This window comes from Corvus moneduloides, chromosome 22, assembly GCF_009650955.1.
Source record: "Corvus moneduloides isolate bCorMon1 chromosome 22, bCorMon1.pri, whole genome shotgun sequence".
In the NCBI taxonomy this organism is placed as follows: Eukaryota; Metazoa; Chordata; class Aves; order Passeriformes; family Corvidae; genus Corvus; species Corvus moneduloides.
In genome coordinates, this window is record NC_045497.1 from 1,724,055 (window position 1) to 1,742,358 (window position 18,304).

The window sequence follows — 18,304 nt, forward strand, 5'->3', positions numbered from 1 at the left end:
GGATAGGATGGGAATTTGAGGTTTGCTCCCCATACCTGCCGGAAAACTCTGGCAAAAATGCCAGGGATAATGAGGAAAACCAGGGCATTGTAATTTTCAAAAGGAATACAAAAAGTATTGTAGTTTAAGTCAGTGCTTGTGTGAGGAGTGAATTCACCTCTCCAAGAAATTCAGAATGTCAGGAAAAACAGCAGGGAAAGGCTCTAAACTTTCCCTTCTGGAGGCAAATGAGATGGATTGCACAGGAAATTCAAATTACAAGTGTTCCTGATCTCCAGATCTCTGCCAAACAGGCCTGGAAGTGAAAATAATCTCCAGATCTGATGTTCTGGTGCTGCTGGAGCGAGAAGAAAGTCCTTGACATTGAGCAATGGGCACTGCAAGGAGCTCATGGAAATGTCTGGAAGCCAAAAAATTTGGGATCTGATGCTCCCAGCACCCTTTGGAAAGCACAAAATAATCCCAAAGAACACAGGAGCAGGCACAGCCTCTCCAAATGCCAGCTGAGCTCGAGGAATATCCCATAAAAACATCTTTTTAACGAGGGTGGAATGACTCCAACGTGTCCTGGTGCAATTATGGAGCAGTGGCAAAGCCGTCCCAGGGCAGGTGATGTCACCAGGGCTCTGGACAAACACCAATTAACAATTTACCAATTAACCCCTGAACAATGCTGCCCCGTGTCATCAGGGCTGCCTCATGGGTGAAGCAACAGGGACGGGGGAAAAAGATTTGTCCAAGGTTGCACAGCCAGGGAAGGGAAGAGTTCAAGAGTTCACAGCTTCCCAGTTGGGTTTTTATAGGCTCTGCTGGAAGAGAGTTGGGAATTTGGGGATTTATTGCCACTGCTTTTGTGCTTCTGGTGAGTAGGGAAATTAAATCTCTTCTTCTGTGTTTGTTGTTTGTTTTGTCTGGGAGTTTTTTGGTCCTTTTCCTTTAAATGTGCTGGAAAATGGTCCAAATCCCCTTGGCAAACAGGATGTGAATTGAAACAAAATATTGTGAAGGATTTGTAGAGTTCTGCCTTTAGGGTCAATCCAGTGAGAAAACACTGAATCCCTCACTGGTTTGGGTTGGAGGGACCTTAAAGCCCATCCAGCTCCAACCCCAACACCTTCCCCTACCCCAGGCTGCTCCAGCCTGGCCTTGGACCTTTCCACAGATGGGGCAGCCACAATTCCTCTGGAAAATCCATCCCAGGGCCTCCCCACCCTCCCAGCCAAGAATTCCTTCCCAATATCCCATCTTTGAAGCCATTCCCTTTGTCATGGCACTCCCAAGTGTCCCTAAGAGCATCCCCAAGCTCACAAACCACTCCTGATGCATCCCTTTTGGGGTTGGTTTGGGGATTTCTGCTGGTGCTGATCAGACAGGTCAGACCAGGAATATTTGTGCTGTTCAGGTGCCCTCCTCACTCCGTGTTACTCATGGAGGAAATGGGGCCTGGCAGTCACGTGGCAGCATTTTTATTCTTTGACTGATGAGTAAAGTCTTTTTGGGGCATGAAAAGAATTAAAACCAGGTTTTTAATAGCAAATCTTAAGGGTTATCTGGTGCTTTCCATACTTCATGTATGGAAAGAATGTAAATAAACACCCCCCCCCAACCATCAGAGCAGACAGACCCTGAGCACAGCAGGGGTTTTGGGGTCTCCCAAATAATTCCTGCAGGTTTGAATGATTCCAAACTAATTCACCTCAGCCGTTGCATTGGCCTGGTGGTTTGGATTGCCTTTAGCAGCATTTAAAGGCTTCAAAATGACCTCTTTTTTCCAAGCCACACCACTTCCCTGAGGCTTTCCCTGCATCCAGGGAAATATTCCTGGGCTTTTCCAACTTCTTCCAGAGCTGTTCGTTTGCAATTCCCAACTCTGCCGTGGACAGCACTGCTGTGGGAGAAGGTGAGGAAATCCTCCAGATGGAAAACACGGCGTTGCAGCTGGATTTATCCTAAAGAAAAGCCCCCGTCGGGAGAGGAATGGCAGCTGACACAGGCACTTATGTAATAGCTGGTTTCAATTAGGATTTGCTAATGACTGTTTTGCCCTTGCGCAGTTTGTTCCCGGTTTCTTCATCCCCTCCTTCCCTTGGTGCCACACTGGAGCACCTCTTCCTCTTGTTGACATCTGTTCCAGTTCCCAGCGGGAAAGGCTGAAGTTCCTGGATTGATTAACCCCTGGGAATTGCTGCTAAGTGTTGGGAACCAAGGTTTGGGGACTATTCCAAGAGCCAGGAGCGCTCTCCACCTCTTTTTTCCAGGAGTTTGAGGCACTGCTTGGGAATTTTTGGCTTCATTCAGGACGGAGTGATGGTACCTGGGATTCCAGGATGGTTGCATCTTGCATGTCCACAGAGCAAGAAGGTTTTGCTGGTGTTCTCCAACCCCTGCCAGCCCTGATTGCCTCAGAATTCCTACAGACCCTGCAGCGGAGCTGGAGCAGGACAAAAACCCATCTACCAGCAAGCAGGATCTCATCCTGTGAATCTTTGGGGGACAGGTCTGGAGTGGGGGCACAGCGCTGATGAAGAGCTGGGAGTAAAGAAACCAGAAGAGGAAGAGAAGCCAAAAAAACAAAACTAGGAAGTGTTATCCCAAAGGGATGCCAGGAGCAGCTGCAGCCACCTTACTCAGAAAGGTGAGTGAGTGGAAATGAATGCTTGGTCATCCCGGGAGCCTGCAGGATTCTTTTTGGTGCTGAGGCTGGATTTTAACCCTCTGCTGGAGGCTGCACCGAGGGCAGGGCTGACGTGGAGCCTCCTCATTCCAGAGGGGTAATTAAGGAATATTTACACGGCTGGTGATTAGCAGATTATTCATGTGCTCATTGCTGGGCTCGAGAGGATGTGCCAGGGAGCTTTATTTTGGAAAACTGGGGATAAAAGCATGGCACAGGGAGCCCAGCACAGGTTCAGGGGTGTTCACCTCTGCCTGGAGCAGGTTTGGCAGCGTTGGGAGCTGCTCTGGCAGAAGGGACACGCTGCAACACCGGGGCCATCCTGATTCTGCAGGCACAAATCCATGGGATTTCCAGAGAGATCCCCCAGCCAGGCCTCAAAGCATGCCACAAAAGGAGATTCAGGGATTGTCAGAGGAAATGTTGGTGTGCAGAGCTCCACAGACATTCCAGGAGATGAGGAAAACATCCAGAAACCAGAGGAATTCAGCAGCACTTTTAGGGCAGGATCAGAGGGAGATGTGAAGCAACATCTGGAACCTCTCCAGGGCAGGCACTGCCTTTGTTCTGCCTCCTGAATAAACTGGAATTCTGCTTTGTAAGGATGACAGAGGTTTGGGAGAGCAAGGACTGGGAAAAACAGAGGAGGCAGAGCGTGCTGGGAGCGGAAAGAGGGAGCACTGGGAGGTTCCTGTTCCTGGAGTTGCCCACAGGAGTTTGGAGTGGGAGGAGGGATGGACTGGCTGATCCAGTGGCCGTCAAGAAAGCAGGGAGAGGGAGGCCCCACAAAACCAGAGAGAGAACTCATTCCAGAGAGGAGAACTGGGGTGGTGTGTGAGGGGACAAAATGTGGGAAGAGGGTTTGGCAGAGTAACCTGGGGCATTCCTGGGGAATAAAACTCCATTTGTGCAGGAAGTAAAGCCAGATCTGCTCAAATGGAGATTAAACTGTCTGCAAAACCTCCTGAAGGCAGGATTTATCCCTGCTCCACATCCCCACCTCTGCTCCAGGGAGGGGATGCCCAGGGCTGCATTCCATTCACAATCCAGAGGGAAAAGCAGTGGAAAGTCAGGAAACTGTGGCAGAGCAGGATAATGTGGAACAAATGCAGTGAGGGAGAAAGTTCATCCCAAGGAGAGTTTGTGTGGTCAGTGGGCAGCAAATTACAGCGGAGCCTCCGTGTGGTGAGGCCCAGGGAAAGCCGCTGGAATTGGGATTTTCCGGGGTCCCTTCAGGTGGGGCTTTGGTTTTAGGCCCCTCAATGTTCAAGCAGCTGGGAAAGGCTGCAGGAAGGAGAGGCTGGAATGAGCTCAGGTGGGATTTTCACACCTCTGCCCAGTCAGAGCCTCCTCAAAGACCTCACAAGTTCTTCTTTGGGACATTTTCAATGATAGTGGGCAAAATATTTTAATATTTGAGTTCTAAAGGATGAGCCAGGCATGGCAAGAGAGGCTGTGGAAAACATCCCTGAGCTTCTCTCTTTCACTCAAGCCTCTACAAAACATTTTTCATGTGCACCAGCTGTAAGAAAACATTCAAGAATTTAAAAATTGATTGTCTGGCAGAAGATTTCCCTGATTTCTTGAGTCCATCCCACAAGGAACATGAATTTACTGTGTCACTTTTAGGTGAAGGAACTAAAATCTCCTACAGGATAATCCATGTGCCTCTCCTGCTATTGTGCCTGGCTGATACTGGCATCTTTTTATAATCTGATATTTATTTCTGCTTCAATAGTCTTATCAAATAGCTGAGAATCATTTTATCATCCATCTGAGCCTGTAAAATAAACATTATAATATATTATGGTATAATAATAATCAAGTGTAGGGCCAAGGACAGGGTTTGCACAGTTCATATGTGAAAGCTTCCAAGCCAAATGGCAAAATTCCTTAATTTTCTTTCTCTCTGCTGTTTTTATCAATTAAATTGGATGTGATTCCATTAAAACCAACAAATTAAAAACACCCAGTGGGAAAAGCAACCTTCTGTACTTGCCCAGAGTTGCTGCTCCTCAGGACACACAAAGCATTTTCTCCTTCCCAGCTCTAATCAACATTTTCAGCCTTACTCAGGGTAATTACAGCCCTGCAACCCCACAGGACTTTCTCAGGGCTCTTATCTCCACAATCTCTGCATTTTGAAAGAAACACCACATTTTTAAGCAGCAAAGGAGGTTTTTTTTTTCTCCCTGCTCCTCCCACTTCAGGATCCAGGACTACGAGCCAACAGAACTGGGATCTTTTTTGGAGGGATATTGATCCAGTTTTTCCCCATTTCCTGCAGGAAAAAAAAAATTCCTGGAGGAAACTCTGAAGGGATTTTTCTGAGGTGCTGCCAGGGAATCTCTGCACCATCATGAGGCAACAGGAGCTGTCTTGTGCCTGCTCCTTGTGCAATAATTCCATTGTCACAGATTTATTGTTGCCATTTTGCATTGCACAACGTGGAATGGAGAGAGAAGGAAGGGTGGGGGACAGAGACACGAACGTGACAGAATGAGGCTTCCAGTGCTGGGAGTTTTTTAATGAGATTTTAGCTAATGAACTCTTCACGTGGCTCTGCTGCAGCTCTTCATTCAGTTGGGTTTCTCTTTTAATCAAAAGTTTCCAAAATACCAGGGTTTTTTTAAATTTAAACCAGGTTCCAGATATGTGTTTTGAAAATTCCTTGTAATATTGAAGAGGGGTGGAACAGAGTAATAGCAGCTGGTTAATAGGATTTGAGTTTTTTAAATAATAATTGGAAAATTGGAGGGGAACGTTCTACATGGTTTGGGGTTTCTAAAGCAAAATCCAGCATAAATCAATCAAATCAGTCAAAATCAGGGGAGTTTGTTTCCCTTCATCTTTGTCCTTTCTCCCTTCTTTCTGAATCAAATTTCACAAGAAAAAGTCTCCATCTTTTTTATTTTTTGCAAATGCTGATATTTCATAGCTTCCAGTGGGAGAGAAAACCCAATTTGGAAAGGCAGGCTCTTTTTTGTGGCTCTAAACTTCATCTGGATCCCAAATATTCGTAGAAAAAACTTCCTGCAGAGCTGCTTTCCACGTGGGAAAGTATCAGAAATAATTATGGGAATTTTCATCCTTCCAATGAATCCATTTCTCCATCACTTCTGCAACTCTTTAACTAAACCACCTCCTAAAACCTGATTTAAACGGGGTTGATTTGGTTCTGTTCCCATCTCAACACCTGAATCCTGGCTGGGGATGGGATGGGATGAGCAATATTCTTGGAGAAGCAGGAGGAAATCCATGTGTGCCTTGGAGTAGCTGATCAATTGAGATTACACTGAGGAATGCAATTCCTCAAGCACACCTTCACAGTTCCAATTCCCTGGCATCCTGCCAGGCTCTGGAAAACAAGGAAAGAAGGCAGAAATATCCTGCCTAGATGGAGAAATCCAGAGTGGGAAGAACATCCTGGAATCCCTGGTTATTTCCCTAGAAATGATAGCTAAGAATCCACTCTGATCAGGAGGGGAAAAACCCGAGATGAGCACGCCAGCAGCGCTTAAACCGAGCTTAACTCCGGTGTAAGCTTCGTGTTAACCCGTCTGGCCAGTTTATTCACTTCCTATTATTCCCTGGATCATGCTTTGAATAATTTCCATGATCTGTTCCTCAAGTCCTGCCCCCTTTGATGTCACAGATTGGATCCATATAGGCTGGACAGCTCCCAAGGCCTCTGCACTCCCAAATCCCAGAGCTTTGGGCCAGCACTTCTGCTCAGGATTAAGCCCAGGGCTGGGTTTAGTGGCTTCTCTGAACACTCAGAGATCAGAGTTTCTGCCAAGGTACAGTGGGGAGGGGCTGGAATTTGGTTATAATTTGATTGTTGAATGTGTATTTTTAGATCTATTATTCATTTGTAGCTATAAATATGGGGGTGTGCTGTTTTCCACATTACCTCGGGATTATTTTGCTTTCTATTTCTTTTTCATTCTAATTATTTTAACAATGCAGATTTAAATGGGATGAATGAGCCAGAAACTTAAAATCCCACTGACAACGCCTGAAAACTCTGAATTGTTTCTGAAAACCAGGCTTTGTCTGGGGGTTTTAGAGTCACAAATAGACATTAAAAAAAATCTGTCTTTGATGAATCCTTTTAGCATTCACTTTGGGTAATTCTGGCCTTTTATTCCACATTTTTCTCACTGATAAAGACTCTGAGCTTTAATTCCATTATCACAGAGCCTCTTGCAACAATTCTTTAGTGACTTCTGCTCTCCTCATTCCCAAACTCTATCCCTGCATCCCTAAGTTTTTTTTTTTTATTTGGAGCTAAGGTTGCCCCAAAGTTTGGACTCAGTAAACTTCTCTTAATGACATGATGGGCAGGGTGACTCAGGGCTGCTGTAATGTTGGAAACTCACACCTCACAACACACGGTGTCATGTTCTGGACATGAAAATGTGACAACAATGTGTCCCAAACTGGCACCAGAGCCCGGGACACATCCTCAGCAAGGCTGGAATTATCTCTGGAGTAGCACAGGAGGTGTTTTAATTACTGCAACAAAGGAAATGGGGGTTTTTATTTGGATTTATGCCACTCTTTTGAGTGATTTTCAATTTCTGTGCTTCCTTTTCACTGCTGTAAAACACAGAGAAGCCTTAAATTCCTATTTCTGTGGCAAAATAGCTGTTAATAATATTAATTAATATTTTGGTGCTCTCCAGAAACACCCTGAGATCATTTTCTTTTCAGTGCTACCTACAAGGCTTTATCCACACCCTAATTTGGCTCATCCCCTCTGTGGTTCCAACTGAGGTGTTTTTCTCCACTTCCATCCCTAAATTCCTGTCTGGACTCTGCAACACCCCCTGTATTTCATCTTGGAGGAGAGTTCAGAGGTAAATGAATCCTGTTTATTCTACAGAATGGGAGATCCTACAGCTAAAACGAAAAACCAGGTTCTAATTTATGCAGTTCAAAGCTGGATTTATCCCAATTCCTTGACTTAAGGATGAAGCCATAGTAGTAGTTTTAAGCCAGTCTTGTTTTAGGCCCATAAACCAGAATATTCCACTAGAAATATTCCCCTAATCGTGATTTATAAATCTGTATGGATGCCCAATGAGTCAACACTTCAGGATTAAACCCTGCTCCTTGGAGTTCTTAGAAAGACAAAAATTCCCCACCCTTTTTGGCCTCAAACTTCCCAGCATTACTCACAAACCCACACTGGCAGAGAAATCCTATGGAACTGTGGGCAAACACCTCGTGTTTCTTCAGCAGCAGCACAGTCTGAGCTCTTTGCTCCTGCCTGGATCCAGATTCTGCTCAGTTCTTGTTGGGTTTTTCTGATTGCAAACCCATTTGGGGCTTGTTTGGAAGAGGCCCCTTTGGAAAAGGCCTCTTTGGTGTGTTCATCTGGGTTTTTTTCCCCTCATGGATTCCATGATGTTCTTCCCACTCTGAATTCTCCCACCAAGGGAGGCTCTTTGGGAGAGGCCCCTTTGGAAAAGGCCTCTTTGGTGTGTTCATTTTTTTTTCCCCTCATGGATTCCATGATGTTCTTCCCACTCTGAATTCTCCCACCAAGGGGAGGCTCTTTGGAAGAGGCCTCTTTGGAAAAGACCTGTTCAGAAGAGTCTTCCCCTCAGATTAATAAGATTTTTTCCATCTTTTCCATGCCCAGAAAGACACTTAGAGGATGGAGCAGGAGCTGGCACGAGGAGAGGAAGAGAGGCAGGAAGGCCTGATCGAGTTTTACGACTCCTTCAAGGAGATGTTTGAGTTTTTCTGCAAAAACACCACGATCCACGGCACCATCCGCCTCGTGTGCTCCGACAGCAACCGCATGAAAACGGCTTTTTGGACCCTGCTGCTGCTGGCCAGCTTTGGCATGCTCTACTGGCAGTTTGCCCTCATGTTCAGCCAGTACTTGGCCTACCCCGTGGTGCTCACCATGTCCATGCACTCCGAGCCCAAAATGTTCCCAGCCATCACCATCTGCAACCTGGATCCCTACAGGTAACCTGGGCTGCTTCCCCTCACACCTGGATGGTCCCAAAGCTTTGGGAAGGGTCAGGGATGCATCCCCAGGATCCCTACAGGTAACCTGGGCTGCTTCCCCTCACACCTGGATGGTCCCAAAGCTTTGGGAAGGGTCAGGGATGCATCCCCAGGATCCCTACAGGTAACCTGGGCTCCTTCCCAGCACACCTGGATGGTCCCAAAGGTTTGGGAAGGGTCAGGGAGCCCCTGGGTGCATCCCCAGGATCCCTACAGGTAACCTGGGCTCCTTCCCAGCACACCTGGAGGGTCCCAAAGGTTTGGGAAGGGTCAGGGATGCATCCCCAGGATCCCTACAGGTAACCTGGGCTCCTTCCCAGCACACCTGGAGGGTCCCAAAGGTTTGGGAAGAGTCAGGGACCCCCTGGGTGCATCCCCCAGGATCCCTACAGGTAACCTGGGCTGCTTCCCCTCACACGTGGATGGTCCCAAAGGTTTGGGATGCATCCCACAGGAGAAGCAGCCAGGTCCCTGTGCCTGCCCCAGCTGGAAAGGGACTGTTGTTGTTGTTTCCAAACTGGTTTCCAGATAAAGATCTTGTTGGGAATTGTGCAAGGACTTGTAGCAGTGAATTCCATGCGCTGAGTCAGGACAGAGGGAACGGAGCCGAGGCACTTGGTGGAAGCTGCTGGCTGATTTTGGGCTCTGATAAAATCAGCCTTTCCCTGAAAAACGTGGCTGCTCCATGGATTCCTTCCTAAGCCAGCTCCTGAGCTCTGGGATGGTGCGTGTCAGAGGCAGCTCTCCTGGGTGTCCCACAGAAACGTGGAAATAACACAGTAAATGAGGCAAACCCCATGGAATTCTGTGTGGCTCTGCTTGTCCAATGAGGCTCACGCGACAGGGGCGAGTTAGCGCGGAGTTTCATGTTACATAGTGAAGGAATTATGTAATTGCCTTGGAATAATTAGCTAATTGCTGACAGAAAGGCCAGTTTGTGCAGCTCTGCACAGCTGCAAGGTCTGAGGTTTCCAACAACTGGAAATTCAGCCACTGGAGCTGCTGATAAATTATTGCTGAGCATTGGCACCAGAATTCCCAGATATTCTCCCCCAGACTTCAAGGAACAACCTTTCCATGGATCCTGTGAGGGCACAAAGTGCTTTTTTTTCTGATAGAAATGTGAATGTTCCCAAATCCCTTCTGTTCCTGGCAGGTTTGAGCTGGTCAGTGAACACCTGGTGCAGCTGGATCGCATGGCAGAGGAATCCATCACCTTCTTGTATGGAATCAACACCTCAGCCAGGTTATTCCACATGAATGACAGGAATATCCACGTCCAGGGCTTGGCCAACCTCAGCAGGTCGGGCTTCAAGCTGAGCCAAAACTTCTCCCTCTTGAGGATGTCGGACCTCAGGTCAGGGAAGAAACATTCCAGCGTGGGCTTCAGGCTGGTGAGTGGGGTCCTGGCAGGATTTCACCGGGATCCAGGCAGGGAAAGGAGCTCTGGGTGTTCCTTCATGGACAGAGGGAGCCTTCCAGCAGGGCAGGATGGGGATTCACCCCAAAATACCTGAGTGGTGTCCAGGTCCAATCAAGAGTCCAGCTCATCAGGGAAATTGTGGAGCTGAGGGAAATTTAAGATCAGGGTAAGAAATTGAGTCTGTGGTGAGGCAGCAGCCCAGTCCCACTGCCTAAATTAGGGCTGGGATCCCCATCTGGGCTTAAATTTGCTCCTGGAAGTGTGGGTGGAAGCTCCAGGTGAGGCTGCTCAGGGCCTTTAAAGGTACATTAAAAAAAAAAACCAAGAAAGACTGAAAAAAGAGATGATTTCAGAGCTGGGTAATGAGAGATTGGGGGTGCTTCAGGACAGTTCATCCATCCCTGCCTCATCCCATCCATCCCTGTCTTATTCCATCCATTCCTGCCTCAATCCATCCCTGTCCATCAGTTTGTGCTGACCCAGGAACAGAAGCTGGGATTGATGTGGCTGGAAAGAGCAGCAATTTGGGGGTGATTATTGAACCCCTGCCCTTTCCTGGAGTCCTTCACCAGCAGTTTTGGGGTGATTATTGAACCCCTGCCCTTTCCTGGAGTCCTTCACCAGCAATTTTGGGGTGATTATTGAACTCCTGCCCTGTCCTGGAGTCCTTCACCAGCAATTTTGGGGTGATTATTGAACTCCTGCCCTGTCCTGGAGTCCTTCACCAGCACTTTTGGGGTGATTATTGAACCCCTGCTCTGTCCTGGAGTCCTTGACCAGGCAAACTTTCCCCAGAACCCGTGGGTGTTCCCCTGAGTAAGAACAGAGAAAGCCTCTCTGGGCTCTGCTCATGATTCATGAGCTGCAGAGAATTCCCAGCCCTGTCATCCCTCCTCCCAAGCTTCAGCTCCCTCCTCCTGCCTCCTTCCCCCTAAGATGGAGCAGCTCCAAGGAGAAAATTCCTGAAATAATCAGAATTTTCACTTTCTGGGAAAACAGAGATTCCCCTCACCCCTGTCTCCAGTATTTCCTTTTCCCTGTGACCTGTCAGCCTCACCCTGAGCCTTTCCCTCTCTCCCAGTGCAATTCCACAGGTGGGAATTGCTTCTACAAGACCTATTCCTCGGGCATGGATGCCATCCTGGAGTGGTACAGGTTCCACTACATGAACATCATGTCCCAGCTGCCCGTGATCGTCAACATCTCCCAGCATGAGGAGCACATCGAGGACATGGTTTACTCCTGCCAGTACGATGGGGAGCCCTGCAGGCCCAGGTGTGTGGAGATTGGGATTTGCAGGCAATTAACAGCTCATTCCCGTTATCCCAAAGGCATCCTGCTTTAAATTAAGGTGTTGCCACACTCATCATTAAAACCCCATCCGATCTCTCTCGGTTCCAGTGATTATGTTCACTTCCACCACCCAGTTTTTGGGAGCTGCTACACTTTTAACAGCAAGGGGACAGATCCCTTCTGGACAGCCACAAAACCAGGAATTCCTTATGGTGAGTGACCTGCCAAACTGGGGGAAAGGGCATTAATTAATAGAATTAATTAAATATGGCTTCTGTGTAGGATTTACTGACATATTGAGGCCTCCTTTTGGGTCTGGTGGCACAGATTATTGGCTTGCCACATATGACAGCCATGCCAGGTACATCTGGGCTTAAAAAAGCAGAATATTCTTTTTGTTTTCAAGCAGAATATTCTTACAGTCGTTATTGCAGAGTATTACGGGATTGTTGAAGGTTTGGAATAGGTGCCATTGCCACCAGGTTTCTAAGGAATAAAAATGGCTCTTCCATGAGGGATTTGATCAATGCTGACAGTTCAGGATGTTCTTCTTTCACCCCGAGCTGTCCCACACTTCCCTCTCTCTGCTTGCCAGGGCTGTCCCTTATCCTGAGGGCAGAGCAGAAGGATCACATCCCCCTGCTGTCCACGGTGGCGGGGGTGAAGGTGATGATCCACAACCACAACCAGACCCCGTTCCTGGAGCACGAGGGCTTCGACATCCGGCCGGGCATCGCCACCACCATCGGCATCCAGCAGGTCTGGCACTGCCCCGGGGCTGGGAATGTCCCTCCTGCTGGCACAGGGACGCACAGCAGCCTCGGGCTCCTCTCCTGCCTCGCTTCACTGTGCTCAGGGCCAAATCAAATGGTCCCAAACGTGGCCTTTTGGTTCTCAAAATGTTGGAGCCTCGTTTGATTCACACTTTTGAGGGTTTTGCACCTCTCCAGTCCCATCCCAGCTCTTCCCAAAGAGCTGCCTGGGTGAATTGGGATCAGGACGAACATCCAGGAGGGATTTATTTGGACAGGATGTGTTGCTGTTGGTCAGCTGAGCCACGGGGGCTGAATCAGGAGGGGTTGGGCTGGAGATCAGGGAAAGGTTCTTCCCCCAGAGGCTGCTGGGCACTGCCCAGGCTCCCCAGGGAACAGGCACGGCCCCAAGAGCTCCAGGAGTGTTTGGATAACACTCTCAGGCACAGGGTGGGATTTTGGGGTGTCCTGGGCAGGGCCAGGAGCTGTGGGTGATCCCTGTGGGTCCCTCCCAATACTCTGGGATTCCCCTGCACTCTCCCACCTTTCCCCTGTCACTCCCTGTGGTTTTTATCCAGGTCCAGCTCTGCTGCTCATTTAATTCCCTGCCCTTCTGCCCTTCTCTGCTCCCTCCAGTGAAGCTCAGAGGGTGCTGGCTGGCCCCAATTAACACTGCTAATCACCCAGGCCTCTTTTCTGTCCCCACAGGACGAGGTGAATCGCCTGGGTGGCAATTATGGCAAATGCACAACTAATGGGGATGATGTGGACGTGAAACTGCTCTACAACAACTCCTACACCCTGCAGGTACAGCCTCAGGCCTGGCTGAGCCCAGCTTAGCCCAGCCCAGCTCAGCCAGGCTGGATGAGGAGCGAGCAGCTCATTCCTTCCTGTCCAGGGAGCTCTCCTGGCTCAGCAGTTTCACTGCTGGAGGTAACAGAGAGATCCCTGCCCATCCAAAAGGAGCTCCCAAAAAGGAGTTACAATCTGGGATGTGCTGGAATGAGTGGAGGATCCCCAGTGCCAGACCTGGGGCTCTTCTCACACCAGGCAGGGAGCACTCAGGGCAGCTGAAGTGTTCTAGGAGGATATTTTTGCCCATCAGGGCTTTATTTGTGTCAGGAGTTGCTCCTGGCTCTGTTTTTCTGGGCTGTTTCACTGAGATGTCACTGAGCATCACGGAAAAGGGAGCTGGGAAAATTCTCCAACAGCCTTTGCAGGGGTAAAGCCAAGCACTGAGGAGTGGAAACCTTTCCCATCCTCGTGGCTGGTGCCTTTTGCTGTAACAAAATCTGTGCCTTGTCTCCTAAGAGCTGCATCCTACAGGTTGGGATTTTTCTTTGCTTTATCCAATTTTTTTTTTTTTTTGGCCTTCTTTCTTTTGCAGGCCTGCCTGCATTCCTGCTTCCAGCACATCATGGTTCAGGAGTGTGGCTGTGGGTATTACTATTACCCCCTGCCTGCTGGGGCTGAGTACTGTGACTACAACAAGCAGCCTGCCTGGGGTAAGAGCTTTTCCCTGCAAAAGGGGACACATTCCTGAATCCCTCTCTGCTGCTGGGACTCCTTGGATCACTCCCACTTTGTGCCCATGCTCTGCTGAGGCTCTTCCCTCACGTGGATTTGTGGACTCACAGAATATCCTGACTTCCAAGGGACCCACAGGATCACTGAGCCAACTCCTGGCTCTGCACAGACACCCCAGTGACCCCACCCTGTCCCTCAGAGCGTTTTCCAGATATTCCTTGAATCCCTGAATCCCAGCTGGATCCCTGGCACTTTCCTGGGCATTTGGATATCAAGTAGTGCTTAAAAATCCTGATTAAGGGCATTTGTGTAGGGTTAAACTCCTTCATCTCCTCAGCACCGTGCTGGTGTAGGAAATTTATGGATGAAATCCCTCCCTGGGAGGGTGGGGAGGCCCTGGGATGGAATTCCCAGGGATTTTATGGCTGCCCCATCCCTGGAAATGTCCAAGGCCAGGTTTGGAGCACCCTGGGATAGGAGAAGGTCCCTGCCTGGGCAGGAGGTGGGAATTGATCTTTAAGGTCCTTCCAACCCAGGATTCCGTGGTTTTATGATTTTTAAGCTCTGAATTCGGATTATGAGTCAAAATCTCTGCCTAAATCCTCTGCTCCTTAAGCTTGGCCCATCCTCAGCAGATCAGATCCGTGCCTGGCACTCCGGTGCCCCTCTGGAATCATTCCAAAGGCTCAGGAAATCTCTGAGCCTGTTCCTTCCATCCCTTTTTCCAGGTCACTGCTTTTACCAGCTCTACAACAGGCTCAGGAATCACCACCTGAATTGCTTTGACCAGTGCCCCAAGCCATGCAGGTGAGTCCCAAAAGCAGGGCTCAGCAAGGGAAAACACACCTGGAACTGCAGGGAATTCAGTGGAAAATTCATGGATCAGCTGGCATTGGGAGATTCCAGTTTGATGTTTGCACCCCAGAGCTGAGAAAGCAAAAAGATGAGAGCATTAAATTAAGTTAAATTAAATCAGAGCTTTATCTGTGACACCAGAGAGATTTAAATCACCCTGAAATGTTTAATTAGGCCCAACCCAAACTCTTTGTGTCACTTTTCAGCCTGGAATTCTTTATTTTGACCTTTTTTACTGCCAATTTCAAAATGAAAAGATAATTTTAAAACAAAGTGTCAGATGTTTTCATTTTGGGTGCATCCCAGTGTTATCAGGACTTGGGAACCATTCTGATTTACCTGAACAATTTTCAGGCAACCTCTGGTTTTGTTTTGTGAGCTGACTTAGGAGGGTTCTCAAGAGCTGCCCCAGGAATTTTCTGCTTTGTTAAATTCCCCCATGCCAAGATCCCCATGGTGAAAATCTCTGCTTTTTCTCTCCTCAGGGAATCCCTGTACAAGGTCTCAGCTGGGACAGCCAAGTGGCCCTCAGCAAAATCCCAGGTACTGCACAAAACCCCTGAATTCCGAGCAAACTCACCCAAAAGCTGGGCCTAGGGAATGATCCTGTGCTTAAACAGAAGGATACAATCCCAGACTGTTTGGGAAGGGGTTGGAAGGGATCTTAAATCTCATTTTATTCCACCCCTTCCATGGGCAGGGACAGCTCCCACAGCCCAGAGCTTCAGTCCTGTTCTAATTTCTTCAATCCTGTTCTAATTCCCAAATTCCTTGAGCAATCCCCTCAGTTCCCACCCCAAACTGGAGTTCCTGGCTCTGCTCCCAGTGGGAGCCGTGCTGTGGCTGTTTGGGAGGTGCAAACTCCTCATTTCTCATGTTCTAATGAGCAGGTAATTAACTCACCTGAGTGATGATGGAGATGCAAATCCAGCCAGGACGTTTTAAAAGAGGGAACTGTGTGGTGGGGTTGCCTTTAAAGGCAGAACTTAATGTTGTGAGCACCTCAAAATTCAGTTTTTCTTTGATATCCTGGCAAATATTGCTTGGATTTGATAGCTCTCCCTTTATGTTATCAATCAATCAATTACAGCCTTTTTAATTGCTCCAAACTGACATTTTAGTGCTTAAAAGCTGCATTTTTATGAGTGTTAAACACAAAAAACCTCATGAGGCGGGGTTCCAATCAAAACAAGCATTCCAATCAAAACAAGCATTCCAATCAAAACAAGCATTCCAATCACAAATATTCCAATCACAAATATTCCAATCACAACCACCCTCTGCTGCAGGACTGGGTCCGCCAGGCTCTGAGGCACCAGAATGGCTACAACTCCACCAGCAACAGGTAAAACCAGGGCTAAACCCCTCATCCTTGTAGGATTTGGGGCTGCCAAGGGAGGGCAAGAGGAAAATGGGCAGGAAAATCCAATCAACTCCCAATTTTTCCTCACAAAACTCTGAAATACTGAGGTTTTTTTTTCCAAGCTCTGGTTGAACAACCTCAGGGTTCAGTTGGTGTGGGTGGGAGAAGCTCTTTTTTCCCAAAAGCCTGGAGCAGCAGCAGCACCTCCCAGCCAGGGAATGCCCCCCCAGTGCCAACTGCTCCTCTGTGCCCTGCAGGAAGGACATTGCCAAGGTCACCATCTTCTACCAGCAGCTCAACTACCAGGCTGTCAACGAGTCTCCTCTGCTCTCAGTAGGTTCCACCACCCCAAACTCTGTCCCCTGCCTTTCTTTTGGGGTGCTTGGGGTGCGTGGAGGGAGGGCTTTTAACAGCTGCCACCATGGGATTCTTCTCCTTGAGGAAAACTTTGGGAGTTGCACTTTTTCCACAATCCCATCGATTCTCCCTGGGTGCCAACAGCAAAATTCCTGTTCCCAGAGCTCTGTGGTGCCTGATAAAGAAAACTTTGGATTTTTCCCCCAGGAGAACCTGCTGCTGTCCAGCATGGGGAGCCAGTGGAGCCTCTGGTTCGGCTCCTCGGTGCTGTCGGTGGTGGAGATGTTCGAGCTGCTCGTGGACACCTTGGTCCTGTCCCTCCTCTTCTGCTACCAAAGGCTCAGGGCCAAGAAGACCCTGAGGGTCTCTCCCACCATCCCCAGTGTCAGCCTGGCCCTGGAGAACTACAGGGTGGTGCAGGAAGAGCCTGGGAAAGGAGAGGAGGGTGCCCGACCCTCTGGAATGAGGGACAGCACAGGGGAGCTGCAGCTGCAGCCCCTGCCCCAGAGGTGCCCAGAGGTGCTGCTGGATGGGTTTGGGTGCACCAAGGAGGAGGATGTGGGACAGGAGTGAAGAGCTGAGGGGCTTTTGTGAGCATGGAGAGGCTTGGAATTCCCTTAATGCTGTGGGAAGGGTGCCAGCGATGTCCTGGATCCACAGCTGAGCGTGGCAGCTTGGAATTCACCTGATGCTGCTGGAAAGGGGACAGGGACATCCTGGATCCACAGCTGAGCGTGGCAGTGCTCCCTCAGCCACTGCAGGTTCCCCCTGCACATCCCTGAGTCCTGCAGCCAGAGATTTTGGATCCCAGGGAGTCTCTGGGAAGGGGGAGCTGCACTTCTGTTGTGGGAATCCTCATCAAAGGCTGCTCCCAGCTTTAATTTATAAATCCTGGTGAGGAAACCCCTCTGTGGCTCCAGCCAGGCCCAGCTACATTTCACAAACCTCCTCCAGAACTGGCTTTTCATGGGAAGAATTCCAGTGTGTGGGACAGTGGAAAGGGGGTTGGAATGGGATGGGTTTTAGGCCCCTTCCAACCCCAAACCATTCCCTGGCCCTGTGCTTCACATCCAGGGTTGTCCTGAGGGGATCAAAGCAAGAGGGGGCTCTGATTCCACCCTGAATTCCCAGACACCTCCTCACCCTTGCAGGATTTGGGGCTGGGAAGGGAGGGCAAGAGGCAGAGGAAACTTCTCCTGCTGCCATTTGAGGCCAAGGCTCAGGATGCTGCTGCTGAGATGCTTCTGGACTCACCCCAGGTCACTCCCAGTGGGTCTGACTCTCCCAGGGGGAAAGAAAAGAGAAGAAAATGGGGTTGGGAACTTTTTTAGGTGCCAGAAAAAGCATCCAATTTCTGTGGAAGGTGCCACAGTGCTGCGTTTTTGTTGCAGCCCGTTTACAAATAGAGAGCATGTTAATATTTGACAGTAATTTATCTGTACATAAAATACAAAAAACAGCTTTATTTTTGATGGTGACTTTGCACAGGAGCATTTTACTCTGTTGTTTATGACTTGCAGGAAACAAGAAACCCAAAAAGCTTTGTTTTTTAAAATTTTTTTTAATAATAAAAGGCTCTGGAATACAGATTTGGGGAGTTCTTTGTGACTTTGTTTTGCCTTCAGCTGATATTCGGGTTCATTTTTGCCTGACTGTTGTTTCTAAACATCTTAAATGCCCAGACACCTGAATGTACAAAGCCAAATTATGATTTTGGGACCTCAATTTGCTGCTGGCATCACTGAGAGCCAAGCCCCAACCTGATTTTGAGCCTTAATTTTGTTTGATTTGCTTAATCCTGGCCTCAATGCCCCCCCAAAAATCACTGCATCATGGAATTTAATTCCAGGAGGAGCCAATTTGGGGGCAGAGCATCAAATGCTCAGCCCAGGGGGCAGAAGGTGATTTCTGGTCTCGTGGTCAGATTTGGCACAGGAGGGCTGGGAATTCAGGACAAGGATGGGGAAAATCTGCCACCTTTAGTGGGATAAAATGGATTCTGAGCTCGTGGAAGCACAACCAACCAGTCTGAG

At 48.6% G+C, this 18,304-nt stretch overlaps 1 protein-coding gene across 2 annotated transcripts; it reads left to right on the forward strand.

The window, feature by feature from the left end:
• Positions 1 to 1,201: 1,201 nt before the first annotated feature.
• On the forward strand, positions 1,202 to 17,860 carry SCNN1D (sodium channel epithelial 1 subunit delta). 2 transcript variants are annotated; one of them, XM_032131459.1, is made up of 13 exons: positions 1,202 to 2,635; positions 8,325 to 8,659; positions 9,858 to 10,095; positions 11,206 to 11,399; positions 11,526 to 11,629; positions 12,013 to 12,176; positions 12,878 to 12,976; positions 13,557 to 13,674; positions 14,425 to 14,503; positions 15,037 to 15,094; positions 15,841 to 15,896; positions 16,172 to 16,247; positions 16,479 to 17,860. In XM_032131459.1, the coding sequence occupies exons 2-13, from the start codon at positions 8,340 to 8,342 to the stop codon at positions 16,842 to 16,844; spliced, it is 1,872 nt and encodes a 623-aa protein (XP_031987350.1). In that variant the 5' UTR covers positions 1,202 to 2,635; positions 8,325 to 8,339; the 3' UTR covers positions 16,845 to 17,860. The 2 variants fall into 2 exon arrangements, with proteins under 2 accessions (XP_031987350.1, XP_031987349.1); XM_032131458.1 differs by having other exon boundaries at positions 16,172 to 17,860.
• Positions 17,861 to 18,304: the final 444 nt, after the last annotated feature.

What these genes read in the sequence shown, in the direction of transcription:
- SCNN1D (XM_032131458.1), top strand. Translation starts at nt 8,340, where the DNA reads ATGGAGCAGGAGCTGGCACGAGGAGAGGAAGAGAGGCAGGAAGGCCTG. An exon ending in TGCAACCTGGATCCCTACAG is followed by an intron (nt 8,660 to 9,857) that starts GTAACCTGGGCT and finishes TGTTCCTGGCAG; the next exon opens with GTTTGAGCTGGTCAGTGAAC. An exon ending in TACAACTCCACCAGCAACAG is followed by an intron (nt 15,897 to 16,171) that starts GTAAAACCAGGG and finishes TGTGCCCTGCAG; the next exon opens with GAAGGACATTGCCAAGGTCA.